We start from the raw sequence: 21,520 nt of genomic DNA, 5'->3' as shown, positions 1-21,520 counted from the left end.
TTTCTCAATGTTTGGGCCAACTAGCTCCAACCCCATGTCTGTGTTTTTCAAGTCCCGCCTAGACCAAGGGATGGTAGAAGCACTCTTTCGAACCTGACATCATATTCCATGTTAGGCATGTCACCTGTCATGGCTTGCATTTCCAGAATGGCATGGAGGTAATTAAAAAGGTGCTAGTCCCTCTCTGGGGTAAGCCACATGGCTGACTGAGCATTTAGGAGTGGTATATTACAGGGCTATAAGTAGCCTAGCAGTGGGCTGAGCCAAGCCGCAAGGGAAAGTTGAGCTGTCTTTCCCCACTGCTGTTACAGAGATCAGAGTCTGAGGGTTGCTTCTCACATTGCCTGATCCAGAAAGGTGAATCCATGTAATACATGCCTTTCATGCAGATCACATAATGAAGGACAAATAAGCCTTAACAAGGGGAAATTGGTGCCCAAAGAGCAGCAGATCAGGGCAGGGGACAGTGCCTGCAACATGCCCCCAGGTACTATCAAGAGGTAGTGAAGTTGGACATCAATTTTACATCAAAATATGTAACTCAATTACATTATAAGATGTGTCTACACAATGAATAGTGCATCTATATCTCATTCTGTCCATCTCTCTCACACACGCACACAAAATCTTCATTTGTGTATATGACCTAGCCAACATCAAGCATCTTTAAATCCCATGTAAGCATGAACTCAAGTCACCTACGGAAATCAGAGGAAATTAAAAGTAGTTAACATTGTCTCTACAAAATTGAGAAGGGTTAATTATACATTTTGAGTGCGCAGTTGGCACGGTCACTACTGCTCAGCTTGATGAATTATGTACATATAACATATAATGCAATAACCTGTCATTTAGCTAGTGTTTTTGGTCCAAGCATTGACAATCAGAAGCATTAGACAGCAATTGAAGAAATCAAGGAAGACAGACCCTCAAAACAATGATGTGACAGGTAGGAGCTAGACATTGCTAACAGTTGTATGGCATCATGCAAAAACCTGTGCATTTATTTATCTTGCCTGCGTATATGGAGTGCAATGTTTATTGCCACCAGTTGTGATACAGTGTTCTTTCATTAGTGTTGCTACTATAAATTAATCATAAGTGTGAGGATGGCAAATAGAGTAAATGGGATGGGATGGTGTAGGGAGGACAAAATGTGCTGTTAACCTGAAACACCTCCTGGATATATCTTAGAAAGACGAATCGCTGAAAAACTGATGGATAGGAAATTGATTCACAGAATAATAGGATTGTAGTGTTGGAAGGGACCCTCAAGGGTTATCTAGTCTGTGATGGCTCCTCCCCCTTTGTGGAATGCTCTCTCCAGAGAAGCTCGCCTGGTGCTTTCATTATGTGTCTTTAGGCACCAGGTGAAAATACAGTCGTACCTTTGTACGACTTAGTTGTACGAACAGCTTAGTTCTCAAACATTTTGGCTCCCGAATGCCGCAAACCCGGAAGTGAGTGTTCTGGTTTGCGAACTATTTTTGGAAGCCGAACGTCCGACGGAGTTTCCTGCAGCCAATCAGAAGCCGCACTTTAGTTTCTGAACGTTTTGGAAGTTGAACGGACTTCTGGAATGGATTCTGTTTGACTTACGAGGTACAACTGTACTCCTCTTTTGGGACTATCCCCCCCATGATAGTTGCTTTTATTATTATTATTATTATTATTATTATTATTATTATTATTATGCTATGTAAATTATGTTTCTAATGTTGTACACTGCCCTGAGATCTTTGGATAAAGGGTGGTATGTAAACTGAAATCATCATCATTACCATCATCATCCAACCTGCTGCAATGCAGGAATTCAGGATTCCTGATAGCTTTTAAGAGCCACCAGATGTTGAAGAAAGTGTCAATTTCCCAGCTGAGGGGGCATTTGTGTGTGTATGTGTATGAGCTTGTGAAAATGACTGTGCTTGAGTGAGCTGGAGGGAAAGCTCATAGTTCGCTGAAGAGGAGGCAGCTAAGTTTGCAGGCCATTTTCTGGCAACATCTGGTGTACTATGGTAGTTTGGTTGTGTTGTACAAATGCGTCTTTATTTCCACTTATGATTTACTTAGGCACATATATTTTTAATCTACCTTACCTTTCTGCCATTCCAAAGAGCCCTGGTTCCTTCCCACAGAATGCCTTTTCCTCAGAGGGGGCATTCTGGATTTCATTACAGATTTTTAAAGCCCAAATCAACTAAATTTGGACATACATACATAAAAATGAAGTGAAGTACCCTCATTGCAGTGGAACATAAAATATGTAACATTGTTTTACTGGATCTCTTTAGATTTTTATTTTTTTTTATTCTGCATAGTTATTGGTGTGACCCCAACGATTTTTTAATCCTTCACAGTCCTGAGATTCCCCATCTTCAAATCCAAGTGTGAGATTATATTCTCCTGATGAAATTTAAAATCTTACCTTTGTGAAATGAGGGAATCCATTGATTCTGCTTTGCATTATAGCTTAGCTCAACATTCTGCACCTCCATCTATAATAATCAACATTCATTTATTCCGGAAGAATTCCTTGGTAAGCTTTAAGACTGTGAGAAATGACTAGAATGCACTTTAAAAAGCCTTACTTAAGGATCATTTGTGTGTGGTATACCCCAAAGAGTAAGTTAAAAACCATTATGAAGTTTTAACTCTGTTCTAAGTGGTCCTAAATAATTCACGTACTTTAAATACAGCAAAGTTGCAAACCTATGGACACCTAGAATGCTTGGAATAAGTTGCATTGAAGTAGGTTGAAGCAAGGGAGCCTAGGCCAGAAAGCATACATATTGTTATGAGTTGGGGTGGTGGTGTTGATAGGCTGTATGCATGCTTGAGCCCCTTCTAATTCCTGGATGTAGCACGGATTCAGTTCTTGGAATGGCCAAGCTAGCTTCCTGGTGAGGTAATGGTCCTCTGAGTATGGACCATTAAAGTAACAAAGGAAGTGGCTCTGTGCCAGACAGAAAATGGATGCTGCCGCCCCCCTCCTTGAACTCGCTGGTAGTTAGAAAGACAAAGGCAGAGTTGGGAGTTCAGTGATGTGAAGCTGGAAGCTGGCAGGCTGAAGGCTAGGGAGCTGGGAGACAGAGCTATGCTTGATTTCTATTCAAGCAGCCTTGGGGGCTGATGAAAACCTGTATGTCCTGAGCTCATGCCACATAGCACATATACCATCAGCTCCCAGTTGGCATGAGAAGACTCTGTCTGTTTTTGTTTTGTATAATGTATTTGTTGTAGTGTTTAAAATGTAAACCACATTGTATGCCTTGGCAGGAAGGTGAAGCTTATGATCCAATGAATAAGTGAGTAAGTATAGGATCGCAGCATAACTTGTGTAAAAGTTGAATTCAGCAAGACTTGCTTCAAGGAAAGCAGGAACAGGTTGGGCTGCACCTGATTTTAAAAAACTAGCTTTTCACTTTTAAAATACAGGATCAGTTGGTTAGAGCACGTTGCTGTTAAGACAAAGGTTGATCCCCATATGGGGCACCTGCATATTTCTGCATTGTAGGGAGTTGGACTACATAATGGATAGGCAAACTAAGGCCCAATCATCTTCTAAATCCAGCCCGCAGACGGTCCGGGAATCAGCGTGTTTTTACATGAGTAGAATGTGTCCTTTTATTTAAAATGTATCTCTGGGTTGCATAGGAATCCGTTCATTTTCCCCCTCCAAAATATAATCCGGCCCCCCACAAGGTCTGAGGGACAGTGGACTGGCCCCCTGCTGAAAAAGTTTGCTGACCCCTGGACTACATGATCCTCAGTGTCCCTTCCAACTTTATGATTCTAAGTAATGTTCTAGCACTGAGATCTGGATGCTAAATGAGATTATGAAATAAGCTCCATGAGCTAGAGATTGCTTCAGTCCACATTTTAATGCAGACCTACCTTATTCAGACTTCCTAAGTTATGCATGAACTGAAACACAGCTAACCCTTCAAAACTGGCCCTTCTCCAAATTTTGCAATGCTGTTCTCCAACCCACAAAAGGGTGCACAAAAATGTGTATATTACAGGAACATATGTGTAACAAGGCATATATTAGTGAAAATAACATCGTATATGGGGAAATTGCTTGTAAAACTTAGGAGAAATTTGTGGGACAAACTGGAGATGGAGGAAGGGGTCAGTTTTCTTCATTTGCACAAATAACCCCATGGTCTTGGGATAAGCCAACAGGTGCAAAGTCGGCCAACACCGTTGCTATGGCAACGTCACAGTGCCATTTATTTAAGTGATTAAGGCATGTCAGCTCATTAGTTAGTCACTGAGTCTTGAGAAGTGAGTCGGAGTCTGTGTTACATCTTCAATCGCTGGGACAACAGAAATACTTTGTACTTTGTATATCTGCATGTGCATAGGGACGCGGGTGGCGCTGTGGGTAAAACCTCAGCGCCTAGGACTTGCTGATTGCATGGTTGGCGGTTCGAATCCCCGCGGTGGGGTGTGCTCCCGTCATTCGGTCCCAGCGCCTGCCAACCTAGCAGTTCGAAAGCACCCCCGGGTGCAAGTAGATAAATAGGGACCGCTTACCAGTGGGAAGGTAAACGGCGTTCCGTGTGCTGCGCTGGCTCGCTAGATGCAGCTTGTCACGCTGGCCACGTGACCCAGAAGTGTCTGCGGACAGCGCTGGCTCCCGACCTATAGAGTGAGGTGAGCGCACAACCCTAGAGTCTGTCAAGACTGGCCCGTACGGGCAGGGGTACCTTTACCTTTATGTGCATAGCTTACAGCTATGAGTATATATCAACATCCAAAACTGTATTACTGAAGCCTTTATCTTCTACAACAGTAAACTATTTGGACCTTAAACTGCCTCTGTGTGGTGACTGGAACTGGGGGCAACTTCCTCTGCATGGATTTCTTACCACAGATTCGCAACAAAATCTGCACTGAAATCATGACAAGTTTTTCATGAGGACTTTAAAAAATGAATCACTGGTTAGACTGTTAGACTGGAAAAATGAGAAACTGAAATTGACATGTTTGGCAGCCCTACCACGAGTTTAATACTCACTCAATCTTCCAAAAACATATATGTAATTTAAAGGTATAGCATCATATGTATACCCATTCTTGTTGTTTTTTGTAATACATGCAAAAGGAAATCAGTTAAGCAGTCAATGTGGCTACAGATGAATTATCTACATGGTATTTAGTATATGCTTTCACGTGAGACATAAATGCTCAGAATATCTCTCTGTGGATGTTGGACATATGGAATCCCATAGAATTGTATTTTGGCTTCTAAAAGTTCTCCTTTAATTTCTTCCCACATGTTAATAATTCTTTGATTTGTGAATAATTAATTGAGAAACAATGCTCTCTTTTCTTCTTTATGGTTTCTGTGAAGTCCCATATATGACCTGAGCATGCACATGTCACAACTTTTTCACCCTACAAGGACAGGGGTGTCTCTGCAGCTCCATTTGGTAATGGGATTTCACACTGTTTAAGAAATGGAATATGTCTGGGAACTACCTAGAGCAAATTTTGGGTGGGGGCACTGCTGGGGAGAGGAATGATGTCTGATGAATAGACTCTGTTAGTAGAATGACACCCGCTGGAGTTCATCCTCTCTATATAATCCGTCTACATGCAGGCATAAAAAGTTGGTTAAAATCTTGTCTTTTGCCGGCATCATTTCAATATGCATGTAACACTTATTATTAGTTTTCCATTAGGACAGATGCAGTTAAGGCTAGCTCACAGATGCTTTCTCAAGCACCATTGCTGTGCATTATGTATATATGGGCTACGTTCTGTGATGATCATAAATATAATTTCCAATAACAAAAAATAATTGAAGAGGAGAGAATGAGCATCTATTCTCATTTTAACCTGAGCTATTGCAATCCAAATATGGCTATGTTCATTAACATTTTGGATGTTTTCCCCGCTACAGTTCCTGATGATGTGTTTGCCCAGAATTATATATGGAAAGGCTCCTACAATTACAAAGGCAAAAAGCAACCCATGACCTTGACAGTTACAAATTTCAATGCAACGTCAGGAAGAGTGAACGCAACACTCACCAACAGCAACATGGAGCTGCTACTTTCAGGTAAGGTCATGGAAATAAGCAATGGCCTCATATTTCTCAATCCAGACCCCGCTTGCGAATTTAGTGAAGCTTACTTCTGAGTAGGCGCATACAGGAGTGTGCTATCGAGTATGGCTGAACCGTACCCAGTATTTTTCAAAACAAAATCACAATAAATAAATAAATGTCCTTTATGGAGTGATATAGAGGAAGAGAGACAATTATATTAGTCAATGAGTTGCTTCAGATTATATTTTGTGTTTTTGAAACGACAATAGAACACACAGCGGTTCCAGTCACATGGAAGTTAGGATGGCCTGATTTGGCTCTACCTTGATCACAGAGATCCTCTTGTGGGTCACATCCCTGTCTGTTGGATGTTAGTAGGGACTGAGCCATTATTGGGGCAATCTCTGCCCTGTGGAACTCCATGCTAGTAGCATTTTGGCAGGAACTGCCCCGCGTTCATTCAGATGTATTCTGAAAACTGCATTGTTTGCTTTTTAAAAAAAACTAGCTAGTATTGACATTAATTATTTAAAGTATATTTTTATTGATGCTTTCTTAGTTTTATTATGATTTTTGTATGTTGTATATACCACCTAGATATACTTTTATGAAGCACAGTCTATAAACATTTCAGTCAATCAATAAATATATGTGGGTAGCTGCTCACATATAGGTTTTTTACTACGCAGACATCTCTGCCAATCCAGTGCTATGCAGAATGCAAGGTTTGTGCTAGAGGTGCTGTCCTCCTCCCCTGCTCTTATATGTGGAGAATGACAGAATAGGGCTGATATTAATGTAAATTTGCAGGGAGCAACAGTGGCTGGCTCCTTATAAGAGTCCATTTACTCCTAGCCATCCTTGCTAGAGTCTGCAGTAGCGCTCCATCATAATTTGCCAGGCAAAGTAATCCAAGGAATTTATCAGAGAAGATAATTCATTCATCATGCTAAAACCTGTCAGTTTAACTTCAGCTTTTAATATTTTCCTGAGCCCAGTAATTCTTTGGCAGCGAAAGGAGACATCTGGCAATAGCTGGGTGTGTGCTGCCTCTTGGCTGATCAGGCTTAGACACGGATAATAATTTAAACCATTGGAACACAATGTAGACTTAAGGCCTGACTAACTTTTCACATTGATTTCAGTGGGACATAAAATGTACCTTAACTTAATCTGGATCCAGCCCAGAGTGTATTCTCTGTCACTCGTTGCCCAAACGTTTGCTAGCCTTTGGATAATAGAGCAGAGGGAAAGAGCAATGAGGAGAGGGGGAATCAGGGCAGGTTTGTCCTGGTTTCTGCCCAGACCACAATGATAGATGTTCTTTCTTGAGATCTTTACTGAGGCAGAGAACAGATGGTGAGTGTACAAATGGTCATAGCATTGGAGAGAAGTTGTCTGCTCCCAGAGATGGGAGTGCTGCTGGTGACCAGGCTGTGCACGTCCCCCAGTACCAGAAATGAGCTGGTACCCTCTCCAAATTCCATTGCTGTATTGCATGCCATGGCACCAGAGCCACAAAGTTCCCAGGAGAACAATAAATCACACTGATATGGAGTATTTTGGTTTATGGGTTCAAATAGGCCACAACTTTATTGGTTACAGATGGGAGCAGTTTGACTTAGGCATTGGGGCATTGGGGTAAAGCCAGTCTTGACACTTGCCTGCCTGCAGGGAGTCCATGGAAGGGTAAACTACAGATAGGGGGTACCCTATAACTTACAACAGATAGTGGCACCACCCCAAGGGGCTGTGACATGGCCCTAGCCCATGCCCAGGCTTTGGACAGTATTCACACCCCGGATCCCTTTAACAGGATAGCCTTCTTGAGGAGGGTCAGGCAAAGAGAACACCTCCCCTCCAACCAAATGAAGGCTTACCCAATGCCTAACCTCACAAAAGTTGTGATGATTGCCACTAGGCAGGCAAAAACCAAATGGCCGGTGCCAATTTGCGAAGGGAAAAAAATTCCTACCTGGTCCCAACAACATGGCAACCAACAACTGCCATAGCAAGGTCATATCAGAGCAAAGCATGAGAAGAGGATGGGTGGGTAGGGGGAGCCGACAAAGAGGCAAGGAAGAGGGAGCTGGCCGGCTACACTGAGATTACCGTATTTTTCGCTCTATAGGACGCACCCAACCATAGGACACACCTTGTTTTAGAGGGGGAGAACAGGAAAAAAAATATCCCCTTCTCTGCTCAGCGCCCCTTCAGCAAAGCAGCAGGAGAAACGGAGCCCCTTCAATTTCTCCTCCCGCTTCGCTGAAGGGGCACTGTGTAGAGAGGGAAAACTGTGCAGTGCCTCTCCAGCGAAGTGTAGCCTGGAGAGCAAGAGGGATCGGTGTGCACCGACCCCTCTTGCTCTCCAGGCTTCAGTGAAGGCAACCCGAAGCCTTTGGAGCGCAGCAGACTTCCTGCTGCGCTCCGGAGGGTTCAGGCTTCAGGTGGCTTCGGGGATAGCCGCTTGAAGCCTTTGGAGCACAGCAGGAGTTTCCGCTGCGCTCCGGAGGCTTCAGGCGGCTTCAGCGAAAGCAACGCGAAGCCTCCAGAGCATGGTAGGAGCGCTCCCTCTGCGCTTCAGAGGCTTCACGTTGCTATCACTGAAGCCAAGGAGCCTGCATTCGCTCCATAAGATGCACACACATTTCCCCTTAATTTTTGAAAGGGAAAAAGTGTGTCTTATAGAGCAAAAAATACGGTAAATGGCCTGTGGCCACACCCACCCTGGCAGCAGATTGGCTGGGGCTGTCCCCAACACAGATGATGTGGCTAGCCGTGGCACTGGGGAAACAGCCGGAAAACTGTTGAGGTTTGGCTGACTGGTGAACAGACTTCCTTTCCCTGGCAAGAAAAAGGGGAGTCATCTCCTGAGTGGGGGAAGTGAAGATCTATAGCCTCAGTTTCCTAATATCAGCCCCCTCCCCCATCATCATCCTGTTCCTCGCTGTTATCTTCCTCCATTGTCTGCATTTCAGCCTGCTGGTCCTCTCCTGAGCCCAGCAATCCCTCAGGACTCATGGCAGAGATGAACAGATAGATGGCCAACATTCCACACTGCTAATCTGAATGTGTAATTACTCTAACAGATATTTTTTCTAATCCATTGTTAACTATCTGAGCAAAATGTAAATCGTTGACCTTCACACCTTGCCTGTGTGATTGTAAGGACTTCCTGTGGGAGATTTGAAGGTATTTTTCTTAGCTCAAATTACTTACAAGTGGCACAGATCAACTACTTTTATATTTTACAGGGGTGTATAAAAGCCAAGAAGCCCGTTTAATGCTCCATATCTATCTCATTAAAGCACCATCCCATACTTCTGTGAACAAACTGAAGGAGGAAAAATGGGCTATGGATGGCTTTGTGAGTATAGTTCCAGCAAAATCCAATACTTTCTTAATAGGAAATGATGGCTTGTGCATGAGACCAGAAAAAAGACATTTTAGAAATGAAAGTTTAATTAGCAATGCTGAAAAATGGGATCATACAGACGGATGCTGACAGGGCAAGAACAAACGTTGGTGCTAGAATGTAGTGGCATTCTGAAAGGTCTGGGGAAATGCCACTGACTGGTTTCAAAGGTAGAATTATTCTTAAATAGTACTTACAGTTTGAGCAGGCACTTGTTCATTTCTTTGAAAAACACGTCTGCATCAACACTTTATTGTAAGAGCATGAGATGCTTTCCTGTTCAGTTGCTTTGCATTTTTACACTGAAAGTAAGCTGCTTTATCCATAGCAGCCCGATGGAGTAAGTGGTTTGTAGGACTACAGACCGATCCTATTGCCTGGAACTTAACTTCAGGAAGGGCATAAGGTACAACCCAGAATTAGGCATTGTGTTGCATGAGAGCCATGGGCCAGAATCAGCAATAGCATCACAGTCTGTGGTGGCAGAAGACATCAGAAGTGTTGTATGGAGTGCTGTGATGCTTCATGGGACCCTTGAGGAAGCCGCCTTATATCAAGTCAGATAACTGGCCCATTTACTTCAGTATTGGCATCACTAACTGGCAGAGAATTTCCAGCTGTCGGGAGCACAAATTGTTCCTTCTACAATGGGTGAAACATATTCTATCTGTAAGGACAAAACCTAGATTTGTTACAATGGCAACACTCTGGTTCAGTATGGACAACAAGCAAAAACCTGCATCTTCTAGTTTTTTCAATCTGAAATCAACATGGCGGCATTTCTAGGTATACATTAGCACAGGAAAATTCATAGTTTTTTTTAGCAGCAGTGTAGCTAAGCTAAGCAAAGGTGTGATATCATGGTTTTCCTGCCCCTATTCTAGTAGGGGTGAGGACCCAAAGCAATGGATTCGTGTTACACAAAAAAAGGGAGATTCCGACTAAATGTTGGGAAGAACTTTCTGACTATAAAAGCTGTTCAACAGTGGAACAGATTCACTCAGACTGGAACTTCTGGCATCTTTTTATATCACAAAGGGTAGGGGGGCAATTTGGACTGCAGTAGTGGCACTGGGAAAGGCTCTATACATTTACACCTGCACTGATTCCCCAACTTTAATCTTTGGTAAATTGAATCAGTTCTTCCCTATCAATTATGGGGAACATGTGGCCCTCCAGATGTTGTTGGACTCCATCAGATGCTGCCAGTATGGCCAATGGCCAGGGCTTAGGAGAGTTCAGCTATATCTGGTGGGCCACACATTCCCCATCCCTGCTTTAAGGAATGGCCTGGGTGGGTGAGACTAAAAACCAGATCGCATGAAGACACCAGTGAGCAGCTGTCACTGAAAAGCAGGCAGTTACAATGCTAGCAGTGTACAGTGTAAATTGAAAGCAATTGTTTAGCTGCTGTTGTGCACTGCTCTGTGCATAGTGGATTACAATGGATGTTACTGGATTGCAATGGATGTAAAAGCCAATGATGGCTTATAAATGTGGCATGCTGAAGTCCAAACTATGTCTGCTGCTGTAACTGGTGCAAAAGTCATTGCCCATGGCAGTTATGCACCACCAGGTCCTTTTCCATCATCGAGCACCTGTTGACACCTACTTAAATCCCTTTTAGTAATAACTGTGCACTAGGTGCTTTGAAAGATAACCATGTGTGTCTCTCTGTATGTATGTACTAAAATCAATTTTAGATAACACATTGACTAGTTTTTTGTGGGGGCTTTAGATAATTTATTTATAACTTGTTGGTGGTAGTTCTTTGTGACAAATGTACATAGCAACCACACTGAAATAAATATTTTTCCCCTAGTCTCTTTTACTGATAGTAATCTCAGATTTTAATAAAATAACAACACATTTTAAGGCAATTCAGACACAAAGATTTATAACGGCCCACATATTCTCTTAGCTCAACTACCTCCTGCTTGGAAAATCTATTTCCAAGGAGCTGAACGGTTTAAGTGCCCGAACCTAATCTCCTTCTTAATGTTTAACCAATGTATGTATATCCACTTTACTTCTCTTCTTTTTAAAAATCCCTTTAGGTTTCCGCCGAGCCTGATGGTGCTACCTATGTTTTTCAAGGATTTATCCAGGGTAAAGATTATGGGCAATTTGGACTTCAAAGACTAGGTAACCAGTATGCATTAATATTGCGACTCTTTAAAACCCGGGCAATCATTTGGGATTCATGTGTGAAGTGAGGAGTGGGACCCCGGGTTTCATGGATCAATTGGCTCTGTGTGCATAAGGCTGCATGATTGAGAACCCCGTAAAAATCCATGTTCCCTGATATCAGGGTGAGAATGTGCATTTACATATTTGTAGATTCTATGCACACATAGCCTATTGACATGTGTATGCACACATAGCCTATCGACATGTGGAGTCTGGTGGTGGTGGTGGGGAATGGTGGCAAGATCCTGGTCTCCCCTTTGCACATCAACTACACAGGGATTCCGAATGACTGAATATGGCTCTAGTTCTGTTGTTTCTCGATAAAAAATGATTGCATCTGCTGGAGTGCTGAAATATGACTTTAAATTATGAGAATGAAGCATTCTAAATATAGCTAATACTGGTTATGCCTACAGTCACCTTAGTACATGGCCACAGGAAGCTTGGACTATGCTGATTTTAACTGCTGCCAGCCTCTGGTGTGTACATGTGCAGATTTTAGTCCTGGGCACATCATCTTTACAAATCATCCTAATTTTGGTTAGAGATAGCATGTCAACAAAAGCCAAATCCTAGATAAGTGGTTCACCATAGGCTATGACAGCTAAAGTAAAGAAACTGTTCTCCACCCTTCATCCCACATTGTCTCCATGCACTAAGTTGGTTGGGAGAGGGGGCCCTGAACAACTTAGGACCAGGATATCTAAGGGACTTCCCTACCTGACAACTGCTCTCCTCAGATGGGGCTCTTCTGACAATAGCATATGCCCCAGAGGTATGCCTAGCTTGTACAATAAACTAGACCTTTAGTGTTGCACCTCCAGCTCTCTGGAATCAATTTCCAGCCAAAATCGGACAGACACCTTGGATGATGATCTTCATGCACCCACTGAAGACATTTTGTTTAGGAAGGCTTTCCTTAAGGCAGTGGTGACCAAACTTGGCCCTCCAGATGTTTTGAGACTACAACTCCCATCATCCCTAGCTAACAGAACCAGTGGTCAGGGATGATGGGAACTGGAGTCCCAAAACATCTGGAGGTCTGAGTTTGGCCACCACTGCCTTAAGGTGTAACCCAGTCATTTATGGAAGAGCATCATTGTATTTGATTAAATTGATGTTGTTTTTAGAGTTTGCATTGATGGTTTTATTGCTTTAGTTCGTTGAGCTGATTTCATTATCCTTAGGGGGTTGTGTTTCTGTGGTTTGTTCTGTTTTAACCATGTGCACATCAATGGCTTCTTGCTGCAACAGAGTGTATAACTTTGCAGAGTAAATAAGTAAATTTCTCATATTTAAAAATGGTATTCTCATCAAAGTACCACAGGATCTAAGTCACATCTAGCTGGGTTGGATCAGCATCCAGTTTCTAAAAGTTGCTTAACCAAACATTTTTACCTGAAATCCAAGTTTGCATTTGAAACCTGGCATTGATTGATGGCCCTTTTAAAAATTTTGAGGTGCAAAGGGGAAGGTAATATTGCAACTAGCCAATTTCCTACAAACAGCCTCTGAATTAGTGTATTTTAAAGTATTGTGGCTTAACATGCAGACATCCTGATTTCTTGGTATCACTTTTGAGGAGGACTGGAGAAGTGGGGAGTTTGAAATTCAGACATGTTGCTTTTTGCTCTACGCCTGTTGTTTGTTTGCCTATCTTTTCTTCCAAATTTTGTGACTCTAACAAAATATTACTACCTGAATCCATGATCATATAAAAAAAGACAAAAATGTTAGGTAGTTAAGAGAAAATATTAAGCTGTTAATTATTGCAGCCTATCTTTAGAGTACTGCAATGTTTCTTCCTTTAGACAGAAGCTGGTATATCATTAAATGTAGAATTCCGTTTAGACCAACCTGTGCAGTTTTACAAGAGGAATTAGTTGCTGTAATCCCTTTTAAGTAGCTTGGTCACTTTCTACTATGATAATTTTATCTGGAGGCGAAAATATGTTCTTATAGTTCCTAGGGACAATCAATTTCTCATTTTTATTGTCAATATAAAGGGGATGAATAACTTCTCAAATATAAGCTGAGGCAATTTATTTAGTCTTGTAAATATTAAAGAACTGGGTTGGACAGCTCTCTATCCTAAAGATATTTCTACACCAGCTTGTTTGTATCTGATCCAACCTTAAAAAGGAAGGAGGAAAAACAGTGAGAGGAGACATTCCTTACCCACTTCCTTTCCCTATTTCAGATTTGTTTTTAACTTCCTGGTTGCTTCCACTAGTCTGTTAACACATGAGCCAGTTACTGTAAGCAGCCTATGTAATAAGGACAGGTATTTCTTTCACATTGTTGGGAAGAGGAACACTATGTTTACAGCAGGAACTGGTGTTTATGCCTAGCAACATTTCATGTGCTGTTGTAATAATAATAATAATAATAGTAATGATAATAATAATAATAATAATAATAATAATAATAATAATAATTTATTTGTATCCTGCCCTCCCCTGCCAGTGCTGGGCTCAGAGCGGCTAACATCATATTAATAACACAATATACATAAAAACAAGCAAGTAATCGATTAAAATGCATCCCAAAATTAATTTGAATAACTTATAATTAAAAATAAACTAAACAAATGGCAGTCCTCAGGTTAAATTGAAAGCGGTTAATTCTCACCAGGACCAGCTGTTTCCACTGATATTATAAGGACCTGTGAGTGGGCTGGGAAACCTCCTTCATGCTTGTTCTTATACAAAGAGAAAATGAGTCAGACTGAAGCCTGGCCAAAGGCTTGGCGGAAAAGCTCCATCTGGCAGGCCCTGCAAAAAGATGTCAAATCTCGCAGGGCCCTGGTCTCTTGTGAGAGTGTGTTCCACCAGGCCGGGGCCACGACTGAAAAGGCCCTGGCTCTGGTCGAGGCAAGTCTGACCTCCCTGGGGCCCGGGATCTTCAGGGTGTTGTTATTAGCAGACTGTAGCTGTAGAACTCATGAACATCAGCTTCTCTTGTTTTTACTGTTTTATTCCATGGTAGAGTGAAATTTTTGGAATGAGAAGCATGACAGTGGGTAACAGAAATAATTGTGCCTCTGTGTTTCCTTCCAGGACTCAACATGTCTGAAGGTTCAAATTCGTCAAATCAACCACATGGTACAAACAGCAGTTCAGTGGCTATTGCTATTCTTGTGCCTTTCTTTGCCCTTATATTAGCAGGATTTGGGTTTTACCTTTATAAACAAAGGTGAGTATGAATGTAAACTCTCTCTTTGTGTGTGTGTTTGCTGTATGAAGTTTAGAGCTGGATGTTTAAGGCAGATTCCATTATGTAGATCTCAGTGCTTACCTGGAAGAAGGGAAGGTGAGTTAGAGGGGAAGGTGAGCAAGAGATGTGTTAATAGGGCAATTCCACTCTACATGCTTTTAGTTTGATGGTCCTAAGCTGGGCGTTCATTATATCTTCTTTCCATTTCAAGACTTGCCCCCAGTCTATTGTTCTCTAACACATACCAATGGGGAGAGGAAAATGCTGCCCCCTCTAGCTGTTTAACAGCTCTTATCAAGAAGAGTTTGGATTTGATATCCCGCCTTTCACTCCCTTTAAGGAGTCTCAAAGCGGCTAACATTCTCCTTTCCCTTCCTCCACCACAACAAACACTCTGTGAGGTGAGTGGGGCTGAGAGACTTCAGAGAAGTGTGACTGGCCCAAGGTCACCCAGCAGCTGCATGTGGAGGAGCGGGGACGCGAACCCGGTTCCCCAGATTACGAGACTACCGCTCTTAACCACTACCCCACACTGGCTCTCATTTATCATCAGTAAATGTTCCCTGATGTTTAGTCAGACTCTCCTTTCTTGTAACTTGAAGCCACTGGTCCAAGTCCTACCTTCCAGAGCAGGAGAAAACAAGCTTGCTCCATCTTCCATGTGACAGCCCTTTAGATATTTGAAGATGACTCTCATATCTCCTCTCAGTTTCCTCTTATTCAGGCTAAACATACCCAACTCCCTCAACTGTTCCTCATACGGCATACATTCGAGCTTGTCAGTGTCATTAAATTCTGGTGCCTGGAATTAGACACAGTACTGGCCTGATCAAGGTGGAATAGAGTGGTTCTATTATGTTCCTTGATTGTGACACAATACAGCCTAGAATAGCTTTAGATTTTTTTTTTGCTGATGTATCACTGTTGACTCATTTTAAGCTTGTGGTCTACTAAGATACACTACATCCACAGCATTCCCCACCAAGCTTGTAACACTGTTAACAAAAGAAATGAGGTTCATCTGGCATGCCTTGTTCTTGAGAAACCCATGCTGGGTCTTAGTAATCACAGCATCCTTTTCTAAATGCTCAGAGACCAACTGTTCAGTTATCCGTTCTAGGGCCTTTAATGGTATTGACGACACAAATCTTTGTGATGAGACCCAATTTCAAAACCTTAGTATTCCTACCCAACCAGAAAAAGAGGCCTTGAGGAAGTCAAAGGCAGTAGCAATATTTGCCCTGGATGGCTTTGGCCCCATCTTCACTATTATCATTAAATTGAATTATTTAGTGCCTGTAGGCCCCATTATTCTATTCAAGATAAATTAAGAGCTCTCTTGAAAAACATTCAGTCTAGTGCATGCATATACTAACCTCATTTAAGAACTGTCAGGGATGCTTGATAGGCAAGGTTATTGTCTTACATTATACCTTTACTTGCTCTGTTTAAATTGTTGTTGTAAATTATTCTCTCGAAGAGAGGAACAAGGTTATTCAAATTTCTCGGCAACTCAGGACAGAGCAATAAAAAGGGGATGCTGTGTACTTCACATATTGCCTATATTTTGCTTTTGACATTTACAGTATTGTGACTCATATTTCTTGTATAATTTATCTTACATCCCACATAGTTTACCAGCTTGTAAGTGCTTAGAAAAGTCCTATGCCTGTTATATTTTATTATGGAGAGTTGCTCCACAGTTGTCATTGACAATTTACTCATTATCAAGTTATGCTGACAATTGTAGACTTCTTTCAGACATCCAGTCTGTTGCCCTCTGTTGAATTTACACCTTGCCTCGAAAAAAAGCAAGTTATAAATTCTTTCATTACACAAATAATTTTGTTTTCTTTATTGTCTGCCTTCCTCAACAGAACTGCACCTAAAACACAGTATACAGGATGCTCTGTACATGAAAATAACAATGGGCAAGCTGCTTTTGAAAACCCCATGTATGACACGAATGCAAAGTCTGTCGAGGGGAAGGCTGTACGATTTGATCCCAACTTGAACACAGTCTGCACAATGGTATAACATTGCGACGGCTTGACTTCAGAGATGTGAAAATTGAAACACAACACCACAGTGCACACATCGTTCACTGGTGTAAAACAAAAACAAAAAATGAAATTAAAGCACACTTTTCAGGATTTCCGGGGTCACCTTCTCCTGAGGACGAGACAGAGAGACAAGAGAGGATTTCTTTTTTTCCTTTTCTTTTTTCTTTCATAAACTGGAAAAAAAAAACTATATTGACTTCATGGTTACCGTGGAGTGTTTTACAGAAAATGTGCTGCACTCTAGGAGTGCTTACTCACAGTTTATTTGCTTTTTTTAAAAAAAGGAGATTATTCTAAAAAAAATAAAATTAAAAAATAAATAAAACATATTTGCATATATTGGAGGAGCATCCACTATCAGTACTTCTGTGCTTTATAAACTATGCTAGAGGGACTGGGTTTAAAAGAACAAAACAAATGATATATGGTAGAAATTAAGAGTTATATTTACAGGAAGGAGCAAGAGTCATGAGCTACATCATTCCCTCAACAGTTAGAATTGGGTCCCATTCTCTCAATTGTACCTCCCTTTAAAGAACATCACACGGCTCACACCCTGTACCTTTGAATTTCTAAGATTATGTCACGGCCATTAATCGGCTTGAGCTTGCTAGTGCAACCTATTATTTCTGTGCCACGGTGGGATAATTAAGTGTCACGTTCTCAGGTTCTTTTGTTTCATGAATTTAAATTCCTTGCTCCATTTCTGCCTTCATTGTTCTTCATGCTAACATCTCCTGCTACAGTGGGCTACAAGGAGCTGCTGCATTTTTCTTCCTCTTCACAGGTTGACATTTCCTTTCCCAGCAGCCACCAATCCGACAGCAGTATAAAAAGAGTTGGGACACACTGTACTACTTAACAATCTAGGATCCGTAATGCTGCAGTACTCGTCGTTTCAGAGGACAATTTGTGAAAATATCCAATTAACACGCTTTTTGCCCTAGCAACCCCAGTTTCTCCTATTTTGAAATTTTCACACAAGACGAACAACATATTACAACACCGCACACCAAAATGATAAAGGATATTAAGCATTAAAATTCAGATCCTTTGAAATTGTGAGTTTCAGCAGTGTTACAGGTCCTGCTTCCACTCTGTGTTAAATGCTAAACACAGGCCAGTAAATCTGCAGCGACTACAAGATGCACTTTGATCCATTAATGTCTTTATCGCTTTGATGCACCAAAGGAGCAATCTTGTTCTCTGGGTCTTCCCAATATAGGAGGGCACAATGATGTGCATGGATCTGTCCTCTCATTGAAAATAAAGGGATATCCTACAAGAGCAGAACCCACATGTCTGCTCCACTCCATTCTGTTGATTGGGATTATTTTGCGGTACATTATTTGTTTCATTGTAGTATGCTGTGCCAATAAATAATGTGTTTGGGCGGGTGTATACTAAAAGCTTTGCCAAAGCCGTGCCAGGCATTTCTGTGTCTTCAAATGGTTATGCCAGCACAAATGTTTTAAATACAGATTATGTAAAACAATTCACATAGCAAAAATACTGGGATTGAAATTGGCCCTTCAGATTTCCGTTTGTGTGATTCCAATTTCCTTGTGACCATTAATTTGCAGCACACTGGTAGAAGTTTCCTACTGAATTCAACAGGTTTTGGTTTTAAGTCCCAACAAAACCTGCCTCATTCTAATTTGGGAAGTTTGTGTTTGTTTTGGAATATAAATCAGTATTCATGTTTGAGAGACAAATCCTATTCAGTTACGATTTGTTCTGTTGCAACAGTGCAATGTAAATAAGGGTACAGGAAGCAAAATAATCAGTTCCTTCAAATCCTACTTTCTTCTAAGTTGGGTTCAAGTCATCACAGGTCTATTTCACTCTCATAGAAGGAATGTGATTTTTGTTTTGATTATAGTTTTGTAACTGAATTATGAAATGACAGTCTGAGTAGTTTCCATGTCATAGTTCATTGTCTTCCTTTTATAGCATGAAACCATTTGGGAGTCATCAATGCTGTACATTAGCTGGTGTTAATTATTTGGTACTACTGTCTCTTCCCAGACATGAATAACTCTGTGAAAAATCAAAGTGTTTTTTTTTTTAAAATCAACATTATAGAGAGTGCCTACCAAAAACAAACAAACCATCTCCCCTTCCCTCCTGCCCCAAATCCATCATTGTACCCCGGATTGCTGCTTGAATTTCTATGGTGTTTGATGAATTTCTTATAAACCATTTTACAGCCTTTTTGTTTTCAGAATTCATACAGTTTTGTCCAGAAACTGTCTTCTACTAAAAGAATGCCATTTTTATATTTTATACCATCACTTTGTTATTTATTCTTGTTTATTCAAATGATTGCAATAATGATGATTCACTCATTAATGTTAAGGTTAATACATTTGAGATCTTGTTTAAAATCTTGTTTCTTCTGCAACTGGCTACTCCTCTTATATTAATGCATACACTTTTGTAAAGAAGTCTATTTTTATGAAAAAAGGGGATTTGTAAAAGTATGATGTAAATTTTCAGTGCAATGTAAACAAAATAAAAATGGATAATTGCTTTTGTAACACTGAGTATCCTTTACAATAGAAGATTTGGAATCATTCCAGGCTTGGAGAATAATGGAATTCCACATGCAAATTTGACAATTTTGCATTCCCCTCCCCAAAGGCTCAAGTTGTGCAGTTCATAAGCATGGAAGGAAAGCAAAGATAACAGACATAAGTTCAAAGTAGTTAGAATGATGCAGTTATCCACCTTTGATTTAAACTAACCACTTTGTCCTAGTTAGGAGGACACAGCAAACCACTCTTAGTTGAAAGTGGAAGCTTGTGCATACAATTTTGCAGCTTTGCTGGAGTAACAGTGGCAGGGGGGACCCCAAGCACCCATTCAGCTAGCACTATGCCTAATTCAAGAAAGTGAATAGGTTATTTTCAAAGCAGAAAAGCAGAACCAAATTGAAAGCCTTACTCACAAAACCTCATGGTCAATCTTGCCTCTGGCTAATCCAACATGTCCATCCTGCTTTGTATTGTTGACAACCCTCCAGTGTTCAGTCAGAGTCTCTCAACCTTACCTGGAAGTGCCAGGAATTAAAGCAGTGTTTCCCCACTGTGCCATGGCCCTGGCCTTGCCAAGGGGTTCTTTTTTAATTCAGCTTGGCAATAAAATAAAAGTCAAACATGCACCTTAACAGGCTTCATCTGCTAAAATGAGAATACACAGCTCACATAATAGAGAGTTAGAAATCTTGTGGCCCATTTTTTTCAGTTGCTGGGAAATCCACTCCGGGGCAATGGAGACACTCCTTACAGTGACTTAAGATGATGTCCCCAAACTTTCCCTCTTTGTGACTGATGATTAGAAAGCCAGCACATGACTTCAAAGGATTGGCTAAGAGCCAAGGGAGTTAGTCCCCATGCTAACCTCATGGACCTAAGTTGCGTGGCAGCTGTCCAGTGTCATAACTTTCTGACATAGACATTGACTCCTAGGAGCTGAGGCAGTTTTGGCTTCCTAAATTTATTTTTTAATGGGCCAGGGCAGCTCAATTTTAAGATTATGTTCAGCTCCACCCCTGACTAATACATTTCTATGAACGGTTAGCAAAAGGATTCTAATGTTAGCTATTAAGCTATTCTAGGCCCCTATACAGGCCCTACATAAGAGATAACCTGCTGAATGCCATCTGTCACCTCATGAAACAAAATCTTTCAGTGTGTTTCAGATACAGACCTGTCCCCCACTGTGTTGCAGTGGTATAATGTATTTATCTATATTTTTCAGTGTAAGTTGCCTGGAGACTCTTTGGGTGACAAGCATCTAATAAGTTTAATAAACAACTATGCAGCTTGGCTCAACTGTAACAGGGTAAGAGAGAGGGATTCTACTAAGTTTTATTCAAAGTAAACGCAGTGAAATCAGTGGACTTAACTCAGCCATGCTTAGTTGGATACCGCCCCTTATGTTTTAATTGGATGTCCAAAAGCTACTTATTTTGAATAGTTGTGATGCTTTAAAACAGGCAGTGATTGCGCAGATTATGAGGCAAGTAGTAATATTTTAGCCAGTAAGTACTCAACACAGATTGGAGGGGGAGGGGTGTTGCTTTGCTTTTAAATACCAAAAAGAATAATTGTAGAAGTAGTTGATATCATTTCATCAAAAAATGGGCCCTAGAACTATACGTTTCATTGTTTTAGATTGCACCACCGTTAGCGTGTATTGATCCATAATTGAGGCAATACCTTTTGCAGAGAACTGCAACCCACAAATGTTTCTAGCAATGAACGTATCTGTGGGAGTCAGAACACCCGGTGTTCAGTGCTAAAAGATTATGGAGCTGAAGGATGAATTTTAAGTACTATTAAGTTCATTGTGGATGAGCTATAGTTGTCCATAAAAAGAATGTATTTTTTTATTGCACAGCCAAGAAGAAATCAGGCCTAGAAAATGCAGACATTGTAAAGGTCACCCAAGGGGAGGAGGGGAGAAAGAAGCCATCAAAACTGCTAAGCCGTATTTCTTTAAAATGGCAATTTTTCTCTCTCCTAGAATATTTGAGCCAGACAGCCCAATAAATTGCTATGAACATTCTAACCT

At 41.1% G+C, this 21,520-nt stretch overlaps 1 protein-coding gene across 4 annotated transcripts in view; it reads left to right on the top strand.

Annotated features, from left to right (window-relative positions):
• The window catches only part of CSMD3 (CUB and Sushi multiple domains 3), a 584,373-nt gene extending 565,368 nt beyond the window's left edge, over positions 1-19,005 (top strand). For all 4 annotated transcript variants that reach the window (XM_083621789.1, XM_083621788.1, XM_083621791.1 and 1 more), the window contains 5 exons: positions 5,912-6,070; positions 9,313-9,425; positions 11,531-11,618; positions 14,723-14,858; positions 16,757-19,005. In XM_083621789.1, the coding sequence (XP_083477915.1) occupies positions 5,912-6,070; positions 9,313-9,425; positions 11,531-11,618; positions 14,723-14,858; positions 16,757-16,916 (656 nt within the window). In that variant the 3' untranslated portion in view covers positions 16,917-19,005. The remainder of the gene's footprint in view (positions 1-5,911; positions 6,071-9,312; positions 9,426-11,530; positions 11,619-14,722; positions 14,859-16,756) is intronic.
• The last annotated feature ends 2,515 nt before the right edge of the window (positions 19,006-21,520 follow it).

This window comes from Podarcis filfolensis, assembly GCF_964270895.1.
Source record: "Podarcis filfolensis genome assembly, chromosome: 7".
NCBI lineage: Eukaryota > Metazoa > Chordata > Lepidosauria > Squamata > Lacertidae > Podarcis > Podarcis filfolensis.
The sequence above is the reverse complement of the archived record's forward strand: the minus strand, read 5'-3'. Positions and strand labels throughout refer to the sequence as shown.